This window comes from Thalassophryne amazonica, chromosome 17, assembly GCF_902500255.1.
Source record: "Thalassophryne amazonica chromosome 17, fThaAma1.1, whole genome shotgun sequence".
Lineage (NCBI taxonomy): Eukaryota > Metazoa > Chordata > Actinopteri > Batrachoidiformes > Batrachoididae > Thalassophryne > Thalassophryne amazonica.
This window is the reverse complement of record NC_047119.1, coordinates 66,736,911-66,762,544: the sequence shown is the minus strand read 5'-3', so window position 1 is coordinate 66,762,544 and position 25,634 is coordinate 66,736,911. Positions and strand designations below refer to the sequence as shown.

The 25,634-nt window shown below is 43.9% G+C and overlaps 1 protein-coding gene across 6 annotated transcripts in view; it reads left to right on the top strand.

Moving 5' to 3' along the window:
• Positions 1-25,634, top strand: part of sptan1 (spectrin alpha, non-erythrocytic 1) — a 118,444-nt gene that overhangs the window by 79,198 nt on the left and 13,612 nt on the right. For all 6 annotated transcript variants that reach the window (XM_034191683.1, XM_034191682.1, XM_034191685.1 and 3 more), the window contains 12 exons: positions 12,087-12,218; positions 13,490-13,627; positions 13,808-13,912; positions 14,120-14,328; positions 14,601-14,721; positions 15,602-15,723; positions 15,817-15,949; positions 16,045-16,143; positions 16,294-16,453; positions 18,788-18,864; positions 20,879-21,088; positions 21,332-21,628. In XM_034191683.1, coding sequence (XP_034047574.1) covers positions 12,087-12,218; positions 13,490-13,627; positions 13,808-13,912; positions 14,120-14,328; positions 14,601-14,721; positions 15,602-15,723; positions 15,817-15,949; positions 16,045-16,143; positions 16,294-16,453; positions 18,788-18,864; positions 20,879-21,088; positions 21,332-21,628 — 1,803 coding nt within the window. The remainder of the gene's footprint in view (positions 1-12,086; positions 12,219-13,489; positions 13,628-13,807; positions 13,913-14,119; positions 14,329-14,600; positions 14,722-15,601; positions 15,724-15,816; positions 15,950-16,044; positions 16,144-16,293; positions 16,454-18,787; positions 18,865-20,878; positions 21,089-21,331; positions 21,629-25,634) is intronic.

The window sequence follows — 25,634 nt, the reverse complement described above, 5'->3', positions numbered from 1 at the left end:
TAATAAGTGTAGCTTTGGAGGCCAGGCTGGGCGAATTGGAGACTCGGCTCCGCACCGTGGAAAATTCTACAGCTAGCCAGGCCCCTGTAGTTGGTGTGGACCAAGGTAGCTTAGCCGCCATTAGTTTCCCTCTGGCAGATCCCGAGCAGCCGGGAAAGCAGGCCGACTGGGTGACTGTGAGGAGGAAGCGTAGTCCTAAACAGAAGCCCCGTGTACACCACCAACCCGTTCACATTTCTAACCGTTTTTCCCCACTCGACGACACACCCGCCGAGGATCAAACTCTGTTTATTGGCGACTCTGTTTTGAGAAATGTGAAGTTAGCGACACCAGCAACCATAGTCAATTGTCTTCCGGGGGCCAGAGCAGGTGACATCGGAGGAAATTTGAAACTGCTGGCTAAGGCTAAGCGTAAATTTGGTAAGATTGTAATTCACGTCGGCAGTAATGACACTCGGTTACGGCAATCGGAGGTCACTAAAATTAACATTGAATCGGTGTGTAACTTTGCAAAAACAATGTCGGACTCTGTAGTTTTCTCTGGGCCCCTCCCCAATCGGACCAGGAGTGACATGTTTAGCCGCATGTTCTCCTTGAATTTCTGGCTGTCTGAGTGGTGTCCAAAAAATGAGGTGGGCTTCATAGATAATTGGCAAAGCTTCTGGGGAAAACCTGGTCTTGTTAGGAGAGACGGCATCCATCCCACTTTGGATGGAGCAGCTCTCATTTCTAGAATTCTGGCCAATTTTCTTAAATCCTCCAAGCCGTGACTATCCAGGGTTGGGACCAGGAAGCAGAGTTGTAGTCTTACACACCTCTCTGCAGCTTCTCTCCCCCTGCCATCCCCTCATTACCCCATCCCCGTAGAGATGCTGCCTGCTCCCAGACCACCAATAACATGTAAAAATCTATTTAAGCATAAAAATTCAAAAAGAAAAAATAATATAGCACCTTCAACTGCACCACAGACTAAAACAGTTAAATGTGGTCTATTAAACATTAGGTCTCTCTCTTCTAAGTCCCTGTTAGTAAATGATATAATAATTGATCAACATATTGATTTATTCTGCCTTACAGAAACCTGGTTACAGCAGGATGAATACAACCCCTGGCAAAAATTATGGAATCACCGGCCTCGGAGGATGTTCATTCAGTTGTTTAATTTTGTAGAAAAAAAGCAGATCACAGACATGACACAAAACTAAAGTCATTTCAAATGGCAACTTTCTGGCTTTAAGAAACACTATAAAAAAATCAAGAAAAAAGATTGTGGCAGTCAGTAACGGTTACTTTTTTAGACCAAGCAGAGGAAAAAAATATGGAATCACTCAATTCTGAGGAAAAAATTATGGAATCACCCTGTAAATTTTCATCCCCCAAATTAACACCTGCATCAAATCAGATCTGCTCATTGACATTGACCCTATGCCATGACATTGACCCTATGTGTCTTTTTGCAAGGAATGTTTTTGCAGTTTTTGCTCTATGGCAAGATGCATTATCATCTTGAAAAATGATATCATCCTCAAACATCCTTTCAATTGTCCAAAATATCAACATAAACTTGTGCATTTATTGATGATGTAATGACAGCCATCTCCCCAGTGCCTTTACCTGACATGCAGCCCCATATCATCAATGACTGTGGAAATTTACATGTTCTCTTCAGGCAGTCATCTTTATAAATCTCATTGGAAAGGCACCAAACAAAAGTTCCAGCATCATCACCTTGCCCAGTGCAGATTTGAGATTCATCACTGAATATGACTTTCATCCAGTCATCCACAGTCCACAATTGCTTTTCCTTAGCCCATTGTAACCTTGTTTTTTTTCTGTTTAGGTGTTAATGATGGCTTTCATTTAGCTTTTCTGTATGTAAATCCCATTTCCTTTAGGCGGTTTCTTACAGTTCGGTCACAGACATTGACTCCAGTTTCCTCCCATTCGTTCCTCATTTGTTTTGTTGTACATTTTTCGATTTTTGAGACATATTGCTTTAAGTTTTCTGTCTTGACGCTTTGATGTCTTCCTTGGTCTACCAGTATGTTTGCCTTTAACAACCTTCCCATGTTGTTTGTATTTGGTCCAGAGTTTAGACACAGCTGACTGTGAACAACCAACATCTTTTGCAACATTGCGTGATGATTTACTCTCTTTTAAGAGTTTGATAATCCTCTCCTTTGTTTCAATTGACATCTCTTGTGTTGGAGCCATGATTCATGTCAGTCCACTTGGTGCAACAGCTCTCCAAGGTGTGATCACTCCTTTTTAGATGCAGACTAACGAGCAGATCTGATATGATGCAGGTGTTAGTTTTGGGGATGAAAATTTACAGGGTGATTCCATAATTTTTTCCTCAGAATTGAGTGATTCCATATTTTTTTTCCTCTGCTTGGTCTAAAAAAGTAACTGTTACTGACTGCCACAAACTTTTTTCTTGATTTCTTATAGTGTTTCTTAAAGCCAGAAAGTTGCCATTTGAAATGACTTTAGTTTTGTGTCATGTCTGTGATCTGCTTTTTTTCTACAAAATTAAACAACTGAATGAACATCCTCCGAGGCCGGTGATTCCATAATTTTTGCCAGGGGTTGTATGTTAGTTTAAATGAGTCAACACCCTCGAGTCACACTAACTGCCAGAATGCTCGTAGCACGGGCCGAGGCGGAGGATTAGCAGCAATCTTCCATTCCAGCTTATTAATTAATCAAAAACCCAGACAGAGCTTTAATTCATTTGAAAGCTTGACTCTTAGTCTTGTCCATCCAAATTGGAAGTCCCAAAAACCAGTTTTATTTGTTATTATCTATCGTCCACCTGGTCGTTACTGTGAGTTTCTCTGTGAATTTTCAGACCTTTTGTCTGACTTAGTGCTTGGTTCAGATAAGATAATTATAGTGGGCGATTTTAACATCCACTCAGATGCTCAGAATGACAGCCTCAACACTGCATTTAATCTATTATTAGACTCAACAGCTAACTGATCACTACCTTACTGAGAGTAATCTTTTTGAGCCACTGCAGTCTGCTTTTAGAAAATATCATTCCACAGAGATGGCTCTCACTAAAGTGGTGAATGATCTTCTGCTTACAATGGATTCAGACACCACGACCGTTCTGGTGCTGTTAGATCTTAGTGCTGCATTTGATACCATGGATCATCATATTCTACTCATAGGCTGAAGAATTATTTTGGGATTAATGGGCGTGCCCTTGCATGGTTGACATCATACCTGACCAGTCATTCCCACTGTGTTTTGTACAATAACACGACCTCTAACCTTAGTGACCTCAAATTTGGGGTTCCACAGGGGTCCATCTTAGGCCCCCTGATTCTGTTTTGTCTGTTTGAGGTGCGGCTCTATGCAGAGATAAGAGTGGGTGTTTTCTTCTGCAAGCCTCTTGTCCTGTGCACCAGCATTGACTCCCAAAATTTCCTGTCTATTCGTATTGATAATCGTGTTGGTAGCATGGCCCAAGCAGAGGGTCACTCCTTTGAGTCTGGTCTGCATGAGGTTTCTTCTTCAAACCATCAGAGGGAGTTTTTCCTTACCACTGTCACCTGTGTGCTTGCTCTAGGGGTTAGTAAGGTTAGACTGTACTTGTGTGAAGCACAGTAGAGAAGCTTGAATCTTCGACTGGACTGGGTTGCTTGACGTGAGGACGTTTCGCTTCAAATCACAGAAGCTTCCTCAGCTAAAATTCTTGCTCTGGTAGTCTGACTTCTGTCTTGACTCTTGTAGAGAAGAATAAACCAGAAGCCAACAAAAGCTGGAGTTTTTTAACCTAACCAGACCCCTCCTACCGAAAGGCCGACTGCTATAGGCTAGTGACTAAACAGTAGCTCTAATTAGCACCTATTGTGCTCTAGTTAGCACTCTCCTAATGACGGGATGGAAGCCTCCCCTAATGGCTCCCTTGACGACTCTCCTGATGACGTGAATGACTCATTATCATGAACAAAAGACTGAAACTGCTTTGACCTGAGTACCCCATTGTAAACAGGGGACAAAGCGTGTCTGAGACCCCCTCCCTGGTTAAGGCTGGGTTTCAACTGTTTTACAAAGAATGCTTCCTTGACCCCTCTCTCAAACCATTTCTTCTCTCTGGCTAAGATTTTAACTTCCTTGTCCTCAAACGTGTGGTTAGTGTCTTTCAGGTGGAGATGAACTGCAGACTGAGGTCCACTGGCGACCTCTCTGCGGTGCTGGTATAGCCTCTTGTGTAAAGGTTGCTTAGTCTCACCTATGTAGTGTTCATTACAGTTTTCCTGACATCTGATATAATACACTAGCACCTTGTGTTGGGAAAGTGTAGTGACACGGACCCACAACAGGGGGCGCAAATGAACGGACAATGGAGGAAGTCAAATAACAACACTTTACTGTTGTGAATAAGCACAACAAACACAGCAGATTACAATAATAGTCAGTGAAGTCAATTCACAAAAATGTGTCGCGTGGGCAGGCTCGAAGATAAGAGACGTCTGTCCAAAGCAGAACCTGAACCACACGATTTCCTCCGCCACCGAACCCCGGGAATACTGGAGCCGCCAAGTCCCGAACTCCCAGGTGGCCACTGCCTCCGCTTGTCGGATCTGGTACTGCTGGCGAGGAACAAAAACAGTTAGATGTGGGTGCGTCTGCACCCAGCAACACGTATGGTGGAAAACCACCTCCACCTCTCGTCGGAAAAAAGGAAACAAAATATCTGCTATCCAACACACAAAGTAACAGGTATTCCTGTCAGGAAGACAACAAAGTCGGCTGAGTATGTTACCTCCTTGGTAGAGCGATATCTCGGCAAAGAGGTGGAGATGTCGTCCTGCTGATATACCACTGCTGATCAGATGATTGGTGACAGCTGTTGTAGGCGATAAGTGACAGCTGTCAGCCCGGCTGCTCCTGTGAGGCGGCAGCGCCCTCTGGTGCCTGGAGCCCACACTCCAGACAGGGCGCCCTCTGGTGGTGGTGGGCCAGCAGTACCTCCTCTTCAGCGGCCCACACAACAGGACCCCCCCCTCAACGGGCGCCTCCTGGCGCCCGACCAGGCTTGTCCGGGTGGCGGCGGTAGAAATCGGCCAGGAGGGCCGGGTCCAGGATGAAGCTCCTCTTCACCCAGGAGCGTTCTTCGGGGCCGTACCCCTCCCAGTCCACCAAATACTGGAAGCCCCGGCCCATCCTACGGACATCCAAGAGCCGGCGCACAGTCCAAGCCGGCTCGCCATCGATGATCCGGGCAGGAGGCGGCGCCGGACCCGGAGCACAGAGGGGTGAGGTGTGATGCGGCTTTATCCGGGACACATGGAAAACAGGATGGATCCGCAGTGAGGCCGGAAGCTGAAGCCTCACTGCGGCTGGACTGATGACCTTAGGGATTTTGAAGGGGCCGATGTAACGGTCCTGTAGTTTGGGGGAGTCCACTCTTAGGGGAATGTCCTTTGTGGACAACCACACCTCCTGCCCTGGCCGATACGCAAGGGCCGGGGTCCGCCGACGGTCTGCATGGGCTTTTGCCCTCGTCCGGGCCTTTAGCAAAGCAGAACGGGCGGCGCGCCACACCCGACGGCACTTCCGCAGGTGGGCCTGGACCGAGGGCACACCGACCTCTCCCTCAACCACCGGAAACAACGAGGGCTGATACCCCAGACACACCTCAAAAGGGGAGAGGCCGGTGGCTGAAGACACCTGGCTGTTATGGGCGTACTCGATCCAGGCCAAATGGGTACTCCAGGCCGCCGGGTGCGCGGCCGTCACGCAGCGCAGGGCCTGTTCCACCTCCTGATTCACCCGTTCTGCTTGCCCGTTGGTCTGAGGATGATACCTGGACGAGAGACTCACTGTGGCCCCCAGTTCCCGGCAGAAGCTCCTCCAGACTTGCGAGGAGAACTGGGGACCGCGATCGGAGACGATGTCTGTTGGAATCCCATGCAGCCGGACGACGTGGTGGACCAGGAGGTCTGCTGTCTCCTGGGCAGTCGGGAGCTTCGGGAGGGCCACGAAGTGGGCCGCCTTGGAGAATCGGTCCACTATCGTGAGGATGGTGGTGTTGCCCTGGGACGGCGGGAGGCCCGTGACAAAATCCAGGCCGATGTGGGACCAGGGGCGATGAGGCACAGGCAGCGGCTGGAGCAGTCCCGATGCCCTGCGGTGGTCATCCTTGCCCCTGGCGCAGGTGGTGCAGGCCTGGATATAATCCCGGACGTCGGCCTCCAGGGACGCCCACCAGAAGCGCTGCCGGACAACTGCCACGGTCCTACGCACCCCTGGATGACAGGAGAACTTAGAGCCGTGACAGAAGTCCAGGACTGCAGCCCTGGCCTCTGGTGGGACGTAAAGTTTGTTCTTCGGCCCAGTTCCGGGATCCGGGCTCCGTGCCAGGGCCTCCCGGACGGTTTTCTCTACGTCCCAGGTGAGGATGGCCACGATAGCGGACTCCGGGATGATAGGTTCCGGTGGATCCGACAACTCCGTTTTGACTTCGTCTTCATGCACCCGGGACAAGGCATCCGATCTCTGGTTTTTGGTCCCGGGGCGGTAGGTGATCCGGAAGTCAAAACGGCCGAAGAACAGTGACCAGCGGGCTTGCCTGGGGTTCAGCCGCTTGGCGGTCCTGATATACTCCAGGTTCCGGTGGTCAGTGAAAACCGTGAATGGCACGGACGTTCCCTCCAACAGATGTCTCCACTCTTCAAGAGCCTCTTTCACCGCAAGGAGTTCTCGATTGCCGACGTCATAGTTCCGTTCAGCCGGGGTCAACCTGCGTGAAAAGTAGGCACACGGGTGAAGTACCTTATCGGTCTCTCCGCTCTGGGACAGCACGGCTCCTATCCCTGAGTCAGAGGCGTCCACCTCAACCATGAACTGGCGGCTAGGGTCGGGCTGCACCAAAACTGGCGCAGTAGAGAACCGTCGTTTCAACTCCTTGAACGCGGCTTCGCACCGATCCGACCAGGTGAAGGGGACTTTTGGAGAGGTCAGGGTTGTCAGGGGGCTAACTACCTGACTGCGCCTTGGGGCAACTGTTTGTTGTGATTTGGCGCTATATAAAAAAATTGATTGATTGTTTGACTGTAGCCCTTAATGAACCTCCTATAGAAATTAGCGAAGCCGAGGAACTGTTGCAGCTTCCTACGGCTTGTTGGTTGGGGCCAATCTCTCACCGCCGCAACCTTGGCCGGATCAGGGGCGACGGAGTTAGAGGAGATGATAAACCCCAGGAAGGACAAAGACGTGCGGTGAAACTCGCACTTCTCGCCCTTCACAAACAGTCGGTTCTCTAACAACCGCTGCAGGACCTGACGTACATGCTGGACATGGGTCTCAGAATCCGGAGAAAAGATGAGAATATCGTCCAGATATACGAAGACGAATCGGTGCAGGAAGTCCTGCAAGACGTCGTTAACCAAGGCTTGGAACGTCGTGGGGGCGTTGGTGAGGCCGAACGGCATGACCTCCTCTTCAGCGGCCCACACAACACCTTGAGCACCTTGAAGCACCTTGAGGCAACTTTGTTGTGATTTGGCGCTATATAAATGAAATAAATTAAATTAAAATTAATTAAATCTTGTGGCCATAGGTGATAGTACATTATATTTTTGGACATGCAAGATTCTTGGAAATACAAGTAGCTTATAGTCTGGAAAATATGGTGCCTTTCTTTCTGTGAGATATCACAGTATTACAGCTGATTTTATTGATATGAGCATATCATAAAGTGACTGAAGTTCACTTTATTACTTTTGTTGTGGAAAATTCTTCCGTGCACAGAAGACAACGTAAAGGCAGTCTGTGTGAAATAATTTTCCTTTATAGGCCTAATTTACTTTATAATCACTGTTCTTTAGACATAGTGGAAACAGACTGTTCAAATAAGATTTTGATCTTTGAGAAGAAGCAAAGTTAAATTTGAGCTTAGTGGCATGAAAAAAAGATGGAATATATCCAGGGTTTGCCTTTTAGAATAAATAGTTGTGTGCCTTAAGGGCACCAAAATCTGAAAAGTTTGGTGCCCCTCAGAAAAGTTCGGTACCAAACCTACTGCTACGCAGCATAGCGGCAAAGCAACTAGGGGGGTCTGGGGGCATGCCCCCCACAAAATTTTGATATAAAAGGATGCAAATTGTGCATTCTGGTGATATCTGGGGCAGATTTGGGGTGAAATTATGGAAGAACAAAAAACGAAAGAGATCCGCACAGCCAGTTAGCTCCCAAACAAGCCTTTAATAACACACCAAAGGTGACGTTTCGGGCCTCACCCTTCATCAGACAGGATGAAATTATGGAAGGGAATTTTTGTGTTTTTGGAGTAATATCTTCTGAAATTTTGAAATTTTCTAACCTTGTCAGAAGCTGAGATGACCCCGTGCCAATATGCACAGGCAGATTGGCTTGGGGTCATCTCAGCTGCCGATGTTTTATTAAACATCCAGCCCATTAACAATCATGGCTGCCATGAGTGTTGATTACACTTGTTGTGATTACAGAAAATCTATTAGCAGTCATCATGGTCATCTGCCATTCTCTGCAGCACTTCAAGGTGTTCTTCCTCAGAATCAGAATTAAGCTCAGAATCTAAGGCAGCTCTTCCCTCAAAAACTCTGTCATAATTGTGTTTATAAACCAGTCACCATTTGCTTTTATTATACATCTGTGTAGTTGATAAATAAAATAATCTTCAGGGATGATTTGCTCGCGCGCGCACGTAGAGAAATAAATAAAAAATAAAAAAAACTCTGCTGGCTGCTGTTCGCTCTTCCCTCAAAAACTCTGTCATAATTGTGTTTATAAACCAGTCACCATTTGCTTTTATTATACATCTGTGTAGTTAAAAAATAAAATAATCTTCACGGATGATTTGCTCGCGCGCGCATGTAGAGAAATAAAAAAAAAACTCTCCGCTGGCTGCTGTTCGCTCTTCCCTCAAAAACGCTCCATTTGATCTGTGTATAATAAAACGCGGCATTACAAACAGAGGAGAAGAACATTTTTTGATGATGTTTTGTGTATGTGTCGGTCTCAGAAAGTCAAATTCTGCGCAAATTTTGTCCAAATTTGATAGATTTCTGTACAGTTATGAAATAAAAAAGGTGGATTCCAGTCGGGAATGTAAAGAGTTGTGTGCCCGCCCCCAAAGTAGGGTGCCACGGGTTCCCGGGTAACCGCTAAAATCAAACCCTGAATATATCACAGTAGAACAGACTGTGCACAGAGATATAAATTGCACAATTCTGAAGCACCTTTCTGAGTGACTCTTCCTCGTAGGTTTTCTGAGTCATTTGTGTTGCTGATGTTGTCCACTGTATCGCATTCTGTGTTTGTCCCGTCTGTCCAGCAAATTGATGTTCTGTGTTTAATATATGTTGTTGTTTTCATTGTCGGGCTGGGGGATAAAACTATAACAATAACAATAACTGATGATGATGAAAGTTATGTCACTAAAGATGACAAACAAATGGGAGAACAGCCAGTCATTCTCTAATTTTTTGTGCGTGTGCCATGAGCGTAACCAGCAAGAGGCACAAAAGTGCCCGTGAAAGGGTTATAGGCACACTTACACTTATGGCAGGATGACAAAATGAAGACAATGCGGGTCTCTTGCGTGAACTGAGACTAGCAATGGTTTACTACTGAACTCACAGTGAAGCAACTCGTAAGTGTAACGGGCACTTTCCATCCTGATCTTCCACAAGAAAAGCTCAAAATAACACATTGGGTGTATGGAAGTGGTTTGCAGCACTTAAAATTGAGGAAGTGATTAAGACAGAATGCCATTTGGTGCCACCCATGATTGAAAATGCAGCAAATTTGGAAAAACTGCCATCTTCTTGTTTTATTTACTTTATTGAATTAAGTTACAAGGCAACATTCTGAGGTTGAACTATGAACCCTCAGGCATTATTAAGGTATCTATCATGACTTAAAAAATGATATTGATTGATATGGGTGAGAGGAGGATGGCGGGACATTGTGATATTTTTGCAGTATTGCCCAGCCCTTTTTTTAATGTTAATTCACATTTGCCATAATAAGGTAATTTCTTTCTATCCACGTGAAAAAACAGAAACTCCAAAAACTAAAGGCCCCGTCACACCTTGACGATTTAGCCAGCATATACCAATAAGTAAGTCCCTTCGGCTGCTCCCTTGTTTGCACTCAGTGTCGCCACAGCAAATCCAAGGTGGATCTGCATGTTGAATTGGCACAGGTTTTATGCCAGATGCCCTTCCTGACACAACTCCACATTACATGGAGAAATGTGGCAGGGGTGTGATTTGAACCCGGAACCTTCTGCACTGAAACCAAGCGCATTAACCACTTGACCAACACCCCTGCAGCCAGCATATACCAATCATATTAAAAAATGCTGGCGTAAGTCCAATAAGTTAAGACTAAGTTTTTTTTGTTTTTTTTTTAAGTTAAGCGCATGCTAAAGCACGTGGAAACATGCTGAAGCTTGCTGATGGACGTCCTAATAAGCTGAGCTCCTCAAAACATTTTGGGCATGCTGAAAATTTTCAACGCATGCCAGCATGTGATTCATAGGTCCCACACATGCGGGACATAAGTTGTAGGTAAGTTATGTGATTGTTGGCATATGTTTCTTGTAATTTACTCTCTTACGCTCTGTGTTTTTTTTTTTTTTTTTCTGCTCCAGGTGCATTTCTCATGCCGGTGTCATGCAAAGTGATCACACAGAAGTGCTGTGATGATTTAAACTTTTGAAGCGCCGTCATTGTCATGTGATTGTCAGACGACCTAATCGATCGATCACCTGATTAATGCACTGTAACTCTTTAAAGTGTCATCGCTGTGGTGTGATCGTCAGACGACCTGATCGATTAGGTGTGGTCACACCTGATTAATGCACTGTTTAAACATTTAAAGCGCTGATCACCACACCGACAGGTCAGCACTTCATTCAGATCACACCTGATTACCGTCGACTGGCGCTTTAAAAGTTTCATTCATCACAGCGTTGCGTTTCATTATTCAGGTCTGTGATGATCTGATCAGGTCTGATCAGCGGAGCTGAAGGCAGCCGCTCGGCGCTTTAAAAGTTTAAAGAGTCACAGCACTCCATTCATTCACGGCAGCGTTTACCACAGCCAGTCCACTCATCAGCATTCTGTACACAATGAAAATGGTCCACCAAGATCAAAATGAAAATTAAAAAATAAAATAATGTTAAATTACTGTTTCTGCTCGGCACCACACCGTGCAGTACCAACCTGAACCACTGGGTGTAAACGGGGCTGTCGGCATATGCTCGTTAATCGGCAAGGTGTGACAGCTGCATTAATTTATTAGATGTATGCCAGCGTGTGCCAGTGTTTTTAATATGGTCAGCATACGCACGCTAAATCGTCAAGGTGTGACAGGGCCTTTAGGATTTAAGAGTTCATGGACAAGCAATATTTGAAAAGATTAATAATGTTATTTTTGGAGGTGCTGTTTTTCATTTAAACAATTATTTAAAACAAAATAGTGTCCATAATGGTTATCAGCTAAAGAGGAGACAAAAACTGACTTAATTTCTGCTTTTGTGCTGAATAATTTCACTCTGTCATGGTTCGGCTCAGTCGTGGACTTGCAGCTGATCCAGTTTCCAGCAGAGACGCACGAGAGTGCAGCCTGCCAGATGTGAGAGAGAGATTTTGTTTAGTCAGGGTGCACACGTTCATTTTTAGATTTCTCACTTTCTCTCTGTCACCCACCCAATAAAAATAAACAGATGTTACATTTGTACAAACTGATATTCATCGTTTACAGTTGATTTCTGCCAATGTTTGACAAATAAAAGCTCCTACATTGTCAGATATAAAGCTACTGCAAAAAAAAAAAAAAGATCAGTCTCGGGAAAAACGTTAAAGAAAAGAAGTGAGAGAGAGACTCCAAAGACGTCCATGAGACTCTGCTGCTGGACACAGAATGCAATTTAAATGACTGAATCCACTTTGTATCCACGACAGAGTTATTAGTCTTCAGTTTCACAGCTGGTGGACTTTTTCCCATTAACAGACCCACAGAATCTTACTATGTGGTTTTCATACTCTCTGTGTCCATGTGCTTCCTTTTTGTTCTGTCAGAGTAAGCATCAGAAACATCAGGCCTTTGAAGCTGAGCTGCACGCCAATGCGGACCGAATTCGAGGTGTCATTGACACTGGTAACGCCCTGATCCAGAGGGGAGCTTGTGCCGGCAGTGAGGACGCTGTCAAGGTACAGTTACCGTGTTTACACAGAGCAGTGGTTTATTAATTTTCACTGATTGCATTGGTCTACAGCCAAAATGCTTCTGAAATAAAGATGGTCAAACTTTACTAATTTTGGGCCATGGAGAATGAAAATGTTGTTTGAAATTGTTGATTGGCTTAATTTTAAGAAATGCTACTACTGTGTTACTGAGGATTAATATAAATTTTTTAAGTGACTTTTTTTAATGACTAATTTTTTTAAAGTGTTACAAAAAGAGAACAGGTGAAATATTATACAAGCAGTCAGAGAAACATAATAAAGACCCATGTTTATGATTGTTCATGTTACTGTTAACACAAAATAATTATGTAGACACAAAATGTAAAACCTTGTATATCTTGGAAACAGTAGCCATTTAGCCGTTGTTATTGTCATATTTGAATTCAACATGCCAAAATCCATAATAAATAGCACATTTGATTTCTGAAGCAGACAACTTCTGAGTATTTGTATACCAGTGTTATTGAGTGACAGTGACAACAGCTATACAAAGGCCGCAAAGAGCGGTTTTGCAATGAAGATAGTATTCCTGCAAATGTGAGATTATTATTCAATATTAAACTATTCAGTACAATAAGATTTTAAGCTGGTGTTGATTCTTTTTAAAACTTTTTACCTTCAAAATTTGATTCTGTTATGCTTGATACTTTTAAATGGAATTAGCAACTAAATTTATTATTATTATCATCCCCTCCTCCCTTTTTCCAACAGTCCTCCATTGATAGTATGGGAGGATTTCTTTCTCTTTTTTTTTAATGGGTTTACATAAATCAGACCTGGTTCAGTTTCCAGATGTTTGTGATGAGGAGCAGCACAGCTGTCTTTACGTCTCCATGGCTCAAATTACTATGGACCTGTCCACAGTCACTGCTGTCACGCCACATGGCCAGTGCTGGGATGACTCATAATGTCTTATTTTGTGATATCATGACCGTTGTCTGGAGTGGATGCAGCAGTTTGTACTAACATGCTTGTAGAGAGCAGAGGTTTGCATCTTCTGTTAGGGTTAAGCACTAGCAAAGACGATTACTGAGAACTGGAATCAATTTGCAGCTTTTAAGATTGATTTCGTTTGATTTCACATTGCGCAGAGGTTAGGTCTTAATTTTGTGTTGCTGAATCTTGCCATGGTGGATCCGATCTTGTCCAGTAACTCAGGGATTATGTTGTAAATGATCTGAGGGTGTGTTGTAGCACCTTAAATATTCAGCGAGATCTGCTTCTTCCCCCCTCAGGCACGCCTCAACGCTCTGGATGAACAGTGGCAGTTTCTCGTCAACAAATCTGAAGAAAAGAGCCAGAAACTCAAAGAGGCTAACAAACAGCAGAACTTTAACACTGGGATTAAGGACTTTGACTTCTGGCTTTCTGAAGTGAGAATGTTGGAAGCACATTCGGCATATTTGATACTTGTCAATTATGTGTACAGAGTTGACCAGTTATTTAATGTAGGTTTTCCCTCACATACATGCAAGGAATTAGTATGGCAGAACATGGTGGGGGGGGATTGGTTTGTGTGCTTGTTCAGAGCTCTTGTTGATTCTGTTTCTCAGGTTGAAGCACTTCTAGCCTCTGAAGATTATGGCAAAGATCTGGCCTCAGTCAATAACCTGCTGAAGAAACATCAGCTGCTGGAAGCTGACATTTCTGCTCATGAGGTAGGAAACGCATTTTGGCAAAAAAAAAAACATAGGTTGACTGTTGGCCAGAGCCCCTCCGACTTGAATTCATAACTTCTGCAGTCAGCCAGAAAGTTAGTTTTTAAAAAGTAACTCTGAACATTCTGTTGAGCTTTTGGTTTTATCCCGTCACAGCGATGTGGTGCTATGACGTAATTGTGTCATTGCTGTTACGTCTGTCTGCAGGACCGCTTGAAGGATCTGAACGGTCAGGCTGACAGTCTGATGGCCAGCAATGCCTTTGATACCTCACAAGTAAAGGACAAACGTGATGCTGTCAATGGCCGCTTCACCAAAATCAAGAGCATGGCAACCGGCCGTCGCGCTAAACTCAACGAGTCTCACCGCCTACATCAGTTCTTCAGGGACTTGGATGATGAAGAATCCTGGATCAAGTAAGTGCATAAACTGAAGCTACAGCAGTGATACAGGTGGACAACATTTATTTATTCTTTGCCAAATATAGACAACATAAGTGTTTTTTTCTTCTGACCGCTGTATATTGTCTGGGAAAATGTGGTCAGAATGTTGCCCTTTCACACGTCACATACAACAGGAGACACACACTCCCCCACAGGAGATACTCTTGGTTTTGGTGAGAGGTGGAGCCTGGGCAGAGCAGCAGATGCCAAGAAAGACCAAAACCAGAATTTTTTTTCTTTCACAGAGAAAAGAAGTTGCTTGTAAGTTCGGAGGACTATGGACGTGATTTGACAGGAGTACAAAATCTGAGGAAGAAACACAAGAGGCTAGAGGCCGAGCTGGGAGCCCATGAACCGGCCATTCAGGTCAGGACGGGTTCTGTTCATTAACTGTGTAGAGTTTGGCGGCAAGTCGGTTACAGGTTTTAGTCTCTTTAAAGTATCAACATTTCTTCAAAGCAGGTGTTTTTGAACTATTTTTCTGCTTGATTCTCAGAATTGAGAATTATAAATGTTTTGATCCGTCCATGCTATCTATAGCTGATGTAAACACAAAGTGTACGTACACCATCATTGTGTATGGAAACTTGTGACCCACTGAAAACCTGAATTGTGAAAAAAATTTTTACCATTATGTTTAAATACCTTTATGTACATAAAGCAAACTAATTAAAACACACACAGTTTAATAAAATGATATATGTGCAGTTGGGAAACTTTTTATACTTCTGTCCATATCTGTAACTAAGTGGTGCCAGTGTTACAGTGTCACAAAGCTAGCTCTTTCATGAGACTCACACTATACTTACTGTTCATTCATTCATTTCTACACCTGCTTACTCCAATTAAGGGTCAAGGGGGGACTGGAGCCTATCCCAGTAGTCATTGGACAAGCGGCGGGGTACACTCTGGACAGGACACCAGTCTACATACTTACTACATATCCTATATATTACTTGTGATGAAAGCTGATTTCACCTTGTTTAATTCAGCCTAAATCAGTGATTAAAATCCTTTCAAAGTTAGCATTTGCATTCCAAAACTACATTATTGTCTGTTGCTGTTTGTTTCTGCTTACAGAAGAAAAAAAATGTTGAAATTGTTTTAGCTTAGTCTGTTAAAATATCCCTGAAAATGTGTTTTACATAATCGTGACACAGTTTGAAATAACCTGGAGAAACCATCATCCTGACAAAGCCATTTTATTGTTGAGATTAGCTATATTTCTTTTGTGCATGTGTTCCAGTCTGTGCTGGATACTGGGAAGAAGCTGTCTGATGACAACACCATCGGGCAGGAGGAGATCCAGCAGAGGCTCGCCCAGTTTGTTGACCACTGGAAGGAGCTCAAAGATTTATCTGGAGCAAGGTAAGCACAAAACAATCCTCTGAAATGGCTTCACCCTGCTTCCACACAAACCTCAACTGCTGTTAAGTGTGTGTGTGTTTGTTTGTGTTCCAGGGGAAAGAGGCTGGAGGAGTCGCTGGAGTACCAGCAGTTTGTGGCTAATGTGGAAGAGGAAGAAGCTTGGATTAATGAGAAATTGAATTTAGTGGGCAGTGAAGATTATGGAGATACACTGGCTGCTGTGCAGGTAGCTTTCTGTCATACCCACAACAACAACAAAAAAAGAGATTACGGAACATAAACTGTCATTACGAGTGTTAAATGTGAGAGCATCTTTCTTAGGGTTTGCTGAAAAAACACGAAGCGTTTGAGACAGACTTCACCGTGCACAGGGACAGAGTCAACGATGTGTGTGCTAATGGCGAGGAGCTCATTAAGAAGGTGTGCCAAATCATTTCTTTTTTCCTCACAGTAAACCAACATGACACTCCCACATGAACGTTTATTCAGTACACATTGAACTTATTGGTTTGCACAGTGTGAATAGTGATACAGTGGATTATGAATTTCCTTTGTGGGTACTTACAACAGAACAACCATCATGTGGACAATATCAGTGCCAAGATGTCGGCTCTGAAGGACAAAGTGTCTGAGTTGGAACGGGCAGCAGCACAGAGGAAGGCCAAGCTGGATGAAAACTCTGCTTTCCTGCAGTTCAACTGGAAGGCTGATGTGGTGGAGTCCTGGATTGGTACGATGTCCTGATTGTGTTTTTTGCCCCCATTTCAGTGAGAAGCTGCTGATTAAGTCCAAACTTTGGAACGGTTTTAAATATTCAGATTTAAAATTAGTTTTTATTTTCAGAGCCATTAAAATCACAATGTAATAATTCAAATGTTTAATAGGGGAGGGGAGGTGATGGTTAAGCGTTGGGCTTCAGACCAGAGAATCCTCAGTTCAAATCCCAGCCTGACCGGAAAATCACTGAGGGCCCTTGAGCAAGGTCCTTAATCCCCTAGTTGCTCCCAGTGTGTAGTGGGCACCTTACATGGCAGCAGCCTCACATCGGGGTGAATGTGAGGCATTTGATGTGTAAAGCGCTTTGAACATCTGATGCAGATGGAAAAGCACTATAAAAATGCAGTCCATGTACCATTTAATAGTTGAGCAAAGTCACCATTAGAATGCTGTAAAATCACAGCTGTGTAAATGGATTTCATTGAGATCCGTCTGCTGGCGGCTGTAGTCATGGTGAACAGCTTGATCAAAATTCCACACTGTATAAGAAGCTGAGAAAGTGGCCTGTGTTGGAGGCATTTCTTAGAGGGAACTATGATTAGGTGACTTGACATCTGTGGCCTAGTGACCTTCAGCCTGCTCTTGGAGGAATTGAAGCACTTCATTCCTCTAGACCTAGACTTTGTCTCACATACAGTATGTTATGGTGGATGACAGCTCGGTCTGCTTTATTGTTCTGTTGTGCCGGCTACTTTGAGCACTTACAGAAGGCTGATCGTGCTGGTGGGATATTAGATGTTTCCAGTGTCAGAATTGTTGTGATTGATTCCCCAGTCAACCGTGAACCACCAAATGTTGATAAAATAGCTGGGTTTGTGGAGGTCTCCAGGAATATGAGGTATTGGACCTGATATCCTCCAGGCAGATGGAGATTCTGTTCTCCTGGCACTGTAAGTAATCTATTTCAATCTGGGATAGCAGCAGCTGCAGGGATATTACACTGCTGTCTGTTGGGAAAGGTGCTCAGAAGGTTGTTCTTAACAGGATTCTGTTTCAGCTACTTTTGACACAGAGATGGGAACAGGCTGGCTTTACATCCAGAAAGTCAACTGCATGCTAGCTCTTCGAGTACTCATAAAGTGCAAATGCGAATATGTTAATTTTCTCAAAGCATTTGATTAGGTTTACTAAGCTGCTCTCTGGTACATTAAGAGATATTGCAGAATCCCCAAGTATGTACCCTAGGTCCTACACTGTTCAGGGCTTTCATAGATTAGGTGTTAGGCAGGGTTGTGGGAACCAATGGTAAATTCATTGGTTAGGAAAGGTTTAGCGACTTAGACTTCAGACAGCAACATCACCTTTACAGAATTGATGCTTACCTTGATTGTAGTGCTTGAGAAGCTGCGAATTCAAAGTGTCTGCTTGTGAAAGTCCTGGATCCAGGCTTTCACTGACTTCCCGAACACGGCCATCAGAAATTTTATTGTATGCAATGAAAATGTTGACTTTGTAGAATCATAACTATCTCTGCAGCAACATTCATGTTGCTATGTCTTTGGCCGTTAAGATGAAGATATATCCAGAAGACTTTTTGGAGTCTATCACTGTGACAAAAGTGTTTGGTGATACAAATACCTTTGCAAGATTAAGATGGTCAAAATCTTAAGGTCCTGGTTTTGAGAGTTGCACGTTTGCACGTTTTTCCCCACATACATGACCTAAGGTGAAAACTACGTCTGGGGTACTTTGTTTTTTTTGGGGGGGGGATAATCCTTGGGTACCTGTTAAGTGTCAAACAAGCAGCACACAGGTGTGTTTAGGATCTAGTGTAGCAGATAACAGAATATTTACAGAGGAATCATTAAAATGTTGATACAAGCACCAGCGTTGGCACAAATACCCCTTAAACATTACTCTTTGGAAAATTCTGAGTATCCGCTTGAAATTTCAGTAGGCAGCCAGGTCAGTTGAAGAATTACACAGGGGTCAAAATTTTAAAATGTTCCAGTCATATTGAAAGCTATAGAGCTGTAGAGAACTAATTTGACCAGTTAATGGTGGTATCGGTGCCGATACTGGTTGTTTGGCAGTTCAGGCAGCAGTTAAATGCAGCAGGTGTCCTTAGTTAAAAATACTTTCTCCTGCCAGCAAAATTTTCAGCACTGTAGTCAGATCAGCTTCGCTACAACTTGACTACAGCAGTGCTTCACCACCTCGCCCCCAGAGACGGTAAAAACTCAACATCCACTTCCAACGATGGAGCCTAATTAAAAGTGAGGTTTTTTGTTTTGTATTAGTGGAGAAAGATTGTTTATCCAATGTGTGCATGTGTCTTTGTGTAAAGGTGAGAAAGAGAACAGTCTGAAGACTGATGACTACGGCAGAGATCTGTCCTCCGTGCAGACACTCCTCACCAAGCAGGTACAGCGCCCTCTGTAGGAATCAAGAAGCATTTAAAAAAACTGTTGTGTGGTTCCTTCCTGTACTTTGTTGCAGGGCTGTGAAAACGCCGTGAATCCAAGGAATTCCGCGGATTTCATCATAGGGAGGTGTGGGGCGGGGGGTTAGTGTTAGTGTTCTACTCTGTAATCGTGATTGTCACTGAGTTTTTAAAATGCCTACCGTAAAGCGCTCTTTTTCTCTTTTTTTTTTTTTTTTTTTACGACATCATGGAAGCTTTATAAGTCCGCGGAAACTGATCTGTGTGTTACAGATACAAATCAGTTTTCTTGGCTCTGCGAACTTCACAGAGAATAAATGACACTCAAAGCCCCGGTCACAACCCACCGTGTGTTTTTTTTTTGTTTTGTTTTTTTTGCTGTACGTTTTCTGCGGATGCCACGGCCACTACGTTTTTGTGAAAACGTACGGAGGCAGTAGCAAGAGGAGGGAGGGAGTACATTCAACGCACGTCTCTAGGAGTGTAACGATAAAGAGAGTTGACAATAAAGCAGTGTGTGTGTGGGGGGGAGTCACTTTTCTTTTTTATGAGCGGGACCGGAGCGGCAGGTGTTTTTCGCCGTCGGCGATGCATGAGCATGTCCAGCCCGCAGCGGTCAGTTGTACAAGTGTTTACTTGCCTCGAAAAGTTACAGCTAGTTAACAGACTGAAGCTGTGGAGTGTCTGTGTTGCTGACATTTGGAAATAAAGTCCAAGTGAGAAGCTGCGTTGTGCATGCAAGTCTGTCGGCCTCCATGTGGTGAGTACCGTAATCCTTACTGAGGCAGTACTCACAGCGTGCGTCATCTGTACTGCTGGTGAATCCGCAGCCTGACCGCAGTGAAAGTTCTGCATGCACTAAAACCTCTATGGCGTGTCTGCGTGCTCCTAAATTCGTACTGAGGCAGTACTTATGGCGTACGGATCTCCAAATTTAGCCCACGTTTTTGCAAGTAGACTGCACGCACGTGCAAGTACGGCGGGTTGTGACCACGGGACTAAAGCAAGACTGGTTGGTTGCTGCGGTGACACTCTGTGGCTGCTGCGAGACGCTTAAGCTCAACGTAGCATGTGGACATCGCAAACGTTTGAGCTCTCAAGTTTTTTAAAGGAGAATTTTGCAGCATGTCTGTGTCACGGAGCAACGTCAGACAGAGGGAAGATGGCGAGAAAGACTGTTTGAAAAAGTCTGTGGAATTGTCGCTGGCTTCATGAACACACCTGCAAGTTAAAAGAAATGGGAAAAATGAACTGTGCCATCAGGAAACACGGCAAGAATTTTGCTGTCTCTGGAAAATAAACATTGTGCTGTTCAAACTAGATTTTAGACACGATTATATGACTTTTTTTTTTTTTCTTCATTAATCTAGAGTTTTATTGGAAAAAAGACATTGTGGCTTTGAATGGATTCATATGAATTTACACAAGAATGTAAATGAGTTTTTATTAATGTAGAATTTTTTCATGGGAAAAAGACTGGGTGTGAGTGGATTTACAGGAATTTACACAAGAATATGTCTTTTACTATAAGGTATGTTATTTATATTTTACCATAATTTTCAAAATATTCCACAAGCTTTAGCTGTGGTTTTTGAAATGCTGTAACAGCCTTTTCAGTCTTCATGAATTTCATGTAGTTTAATTGTTCTGAGTTAATGCATAATTTGATTTACGATTAAAAGGAAAATCATTCCAGGTCCTACTTCCACGTCATATTCTGTTATTTCAACATGATCATTTACAGTTCAAATGAAAGGTTGAATCTAGGAACATTTAAATATGCACTTCTTTTGAGATTTTCCTTCCAGGAGATGCTGAAAATTTAGCATTAGATAAAAAAAATGAATTTGGTTTCTGGGGCCCTGCGGGCCCTAGACCCCGGCTTCTGGGAGCTTGCACCCCCCAGACTCCCTGCAAATTTTCCTTGAATTTCACAATATTCATTTCACAGCCCTGTTGTTGTCACGCTCACTGGTGTCGTGTGTTTGTCTGCAGGAGACATTTGACGCTGGTCTGCAGGCCTTCCAGCAGGAAGGTATCACCAACATCACAGCTCTCAAAGATCAGCTGCTGGCGGCCAAGCACGTCCAGTCCAAGGCCATCGAAGCTCGCCACGCTGCGCTGATTAAACGATGGAACCAGCTGCTCTCCAACTCTGCGGCTCGCAAGAAGAAGCTTCTGGATGCTCAAGAGCACTTTAGAAAGGTAAAGAGCAGCTTACTTCACCATTTGGATCCAATCATTGAATACAGTGACTTGGTGCATTTTTCTTCCAACGACATCTTAAAATCTCAATCCTCCACCTAGGCTGTTTTTCCACACCTCCAAACTGGGGAAAAACATAAATCTGAAATATGGATGAACTGAGTATTAACATTCCCAAGATGAGTTTATAGTTTGGGAAGAGAAATCAGAGTATTGATATAGTTACTGTCTGCTCCCATCCAGGTTGAGGACTTGTTCCTGACATTTGCCAAGAAAGCATCAGCCTTTAATAGCTGGTTTGAGAACGCAGAAGAAGACTTGACAGACCCAGTGAGGTGCAACTCTCTGGAGGAGATCCGAGCTCTGCGCGAAGCCCACGAGGCGTTCCGCTCGTCACTGAGCTCAGCTCAGTCCGACTTCAACCAGCTGGCTGAGCTGGACCAGCAGATCAAGAGCTACCAGATGGCATCAAATCCATACACCTGGTTCACCATGGAGGCTCTGGAGGAGACCTGGAGGAACTTGCAGAAGATCATAAAGGTTCTTGCTCACTCTGACCTTGTTTCTCCACTCTCCCTCAGTTTACCCTAGTGGTGGGCACAGCTAACCAAAAAGTTAGCTTCGATAACTGCTAATCAGCTAACTAAAAAGTTATGTTTTATACCACTAAACTGATAAACCACCAAAAAACTTGTCGGAAGCTACAGCTAACCGATAACTTTCAGTATTGTTAGTACACTCTCAGCTACTAACAAGCCAATTTTGAGTTTAAACACCGCCAGCGCTTCTGAAACAATCAAAGGCAATCACAAATCCAAACACAGCCAATGAATCAGTGCTTCTGTCTTTGTGCGCCCTACCCACTGCCGTAGGGAAGCGTCATTTACCTTGACAGCATACAGTGGTTCAGCCGTGAGACAGACGTCTTGAAAAGGAAAGCAGGTTTGACTTATGGTTTTGACTTATAAATCAAATAAATCCGGATAGAATAACAACATTAATGTCAACTCTTAAATTGTGCAAAGTGAAACTATAACACATCTGTTAATTTTAAAATAATGCAGTAATTCTGAAGATTTGAACATGCACAGATGCCCAAAGGGATTATGGGTAAATTGTGATATAACCGGGCACATCATCATCATCATCATAGTTGAATTATGCACAGAGACAGTATCTGCTCCAAGATTATGTTGTAGGTCTTTGGAGCAGGTCTGTGGAATGACTATGACTGGTCTCACCATCCTTCGCTTCAGCTTATGAGATTTTTCTTTGCCTGCCACTTCGGGTCTTAACTAGCACTGTGCCTGTGGTCTTCCATTTCATCACTATATTCCTCACAGTGGAAACTGACAGCTGAAATCTCTGAGATAGCTTTTTGTATCCTTCACCTAAACCAGGGGTGGCCAAGTTCGGTCCTCGAGAGCCACATTCCTGACACTCTTAGTTGTCTCCCTGCTCCAACACACCTGAATCCAATGAAAGACTCATTAAAAGTCTGCTAACGAGTCTTTCATTGGATTCAGGTGTGTTGGAGCAGGGAGACAACTACGAGTGTCAGGAATGTGGCTCTCGAGGACCGAACTTGGCCACCCCTGCCCTAAACCATGATGTTGAACAATCTTTGTTTTCAGGTCATTTGAGTGTTGCTTAGAGGCTCCCATGTTGCCACTCATTAGAAGAGATGCAAAGAGGAGAAACATTTGCAAATGACCACCTTAAATACCCTTTCTTGTGATTGGATTCACCTGTGTAAGGAGGTCAAGGGTCAGTGAGCTTACCAAACCAAATTTGTGTTCCAATAATTAGTGCTAAATGTATTCAAATCAATAAAATGACAAGGGTGCCCAAATTTATGCACCTGCCTAATTTTATTTAAATAATTATTGTACACTTTCTGTAAATCCTACAAACTTAATTTCACTTCTCAAATATCAGTGTGTTTGTCTGCTAAATTATATATTTAACTGAAATTTCTGGTCCAGACAACAATGATTTATAAAGGAACATCATGAAAATTATCAGGAGTGCCCAAACTTTTGCATACAACTGTAAATAAATAACAAATACCCTAAACACACCTCAGGCTAACCCTGACAGAGCCGTACAAAAGTGGTTAGCGTGAAGGAAGAAGTGAAGAAAAAAAAACATGCAAAAAGCGAACAATAAGTGAAGCTTCCTTGTCTGAGTAACTTACTTAATAAGACTTTTACTCTCTCTGGTTGGTGCCCATCAAGCTTAAGTATAAAAACATGGCCTACTTCCAAAATGGAGCTTAGAAAATAGCTATTTTAAAACAGCTGCATAGGTATAAATGAAATATTAATTTGTGCAAATATCTTTGGCTCATTAACACAGTTCAAGTCTGATATAAAAAACTGTCCGCCTGTGTATCTTGTAATGTTGTCTTACCACAGTTTAATGTGGTGTAAAATAAAAGTGGTCTATCCAAATGGGGGGATATGGGATATGATGCATTAACTGTTAAGCCCCGTTTACACACAGACGGTAAGAGCTCCCGGAAGAGTTTTTGGCCGTCTTAAGGATCTCACGCCATTGTTAACACTGGCACTAGGGGGCGTGGCTTAGTTCCGGCTTTACCGGGAATCGTCGAAAAAATTATTCAACATGTTGAATAATTCCGGGAGCACTCCCGGAGACTTCCCGTGACGACAGCGACAACACGAACAAGGGCGTTTGATACTTTTTAATCGCCGTTTCATCCTGCCGCTTCCTGTAGTGCCGCAGTTCTCGTCGCGCCGCGATGACCAATCAGGGACTGAATATGTAGTGACGTGGAGATGTCTGGAGTTTGAAGATGTGAACATGTCCTGTATCTGGTAGCAGCCTGTGAGCAGAACTTATGTCTCTTTTGTCCTTTATTTTTCAATCATGACAGAGTTTTTGGAGCGAGCAGCAGCACCACAGCAGCGTGGAGCGGAGTTTCTTTTTATTTTTATTTTACGTGTGTGCGCGCGTGAATCGTCATGGAGATTATTTTGCTTATTAGCTACACAGCTGTATAATAAAGCAAATGGTGACTGGCTTCTAAACACAATTATGACAGAGTTTTTTGGGGGAAAGAGCGAGGAGGAGCCCCACTGCGCGCGCTCCGCCCCTTTCCACCGCGAAAACAGCCGGAACTACCGCGAACTTCGGTCTACGTACTACTCGTCGACAAAACCGTCTGTGTAACCAAGCCTTTAAGCTGCTACCACTCGCTCCCGATGGTGTTGCCCTGAGACGCTCAGCATATTCCTCGGCCTTCTGTGGGTCAGTAAGGGATCTCTGGAGGCCGTTGTGGGTCACCAAGAATCTCGCTGGATAAAGCAGACCATATCTGGTGCTGGGTTGGTTGAGCAATAGCTGCCTGGTTCTGCTGAATAGCGCCCTTTGGTTTACCTGAAGGAGAGTAGTTGGGGAAGATCCTTATTTTTTTTCCCATTATAGTGGACGTTTTTCACTGCAGTAACTTTACGGAGAATCTTCTCCAGAACGTGAGGATAGCGGCGCCGTATTCCGAACAGGCACGGGGGCTCAGAGGGACTCGACCGCTGACAGTCGATGAGCAGCATTTCATCCAGGCCGAGGACATCTTTTAACAACGTGGCAATAAAGTCCCTTGGTTTTGTCAATTCCAGGCCCTCACAGATGCCAGTAATCCTGATGTTGTTTCTCCGCACTCTTCCTTCTAAATCTTCATTCCGTTGTTTAATTGTGTCAACATCGGTTTTGAGGCTAGTCACTTGTTGCTCAAGTTGGCTAATGTTATCGGAGTGAGAAGCGGTGGCCTCCTCCAAATCAGTGACTTTATCCTGTAAAAATCTGGGATTTAACTTCAAACTTAGCAATGGATGCTTGAACGATATTGTTAGCTGCAGTGATTTCTCCTCTCAGGTCATTATAAACCCACTCAATGCGTCCGTCCAGACTTTCACAGATAACATCTTTTATTTTGGTCATTTCACCTCTGAGCACTATAATGGCTGCTGGTACGGCTCAGTTGGAAGGATCCTCGTCGTCGCCGCTGGATTCTTCGATGGCTTCCGTTTCAAGCGAGACTGCTGCTTGGTCGGGGCCTAGTTGAGCTGTTTTCTGTTTCTTATGGCCTGGTCACATGGCATACAATGGTTCCTGAATGAAAAAAAATCACAATTCGTTGAGAAAAGGTGGACGAACGAGCTTTATGACCAAATAGCCTGCGAATCAAGAGCAGAAACAGAAGCGTGTGATCCGAACCACTGTGGAGATCTGTGCGCACTTCGATGGGTCCACCTGCTCTGGTTTTTAATCCAGAACAAAAGAGGGATCATCTCCTTCATCATCAGAACCCTCGCTGTCTGATGACACACTGCGCACTCCGTCTTGCTCCAATTTGGAAAAAAAACTGGCTTACCGTGGTGGCAGCTGTATCACTGTATTATGTTACTAAGCATATATATTGATTTATAACAGAAAACTGTCAAAAAGAATAAATATAGGTGTAAAGATGATTGAATATATCAGAGCAGTAAATTGATCAGTCCGTGCGAATGCCAGGCATTGA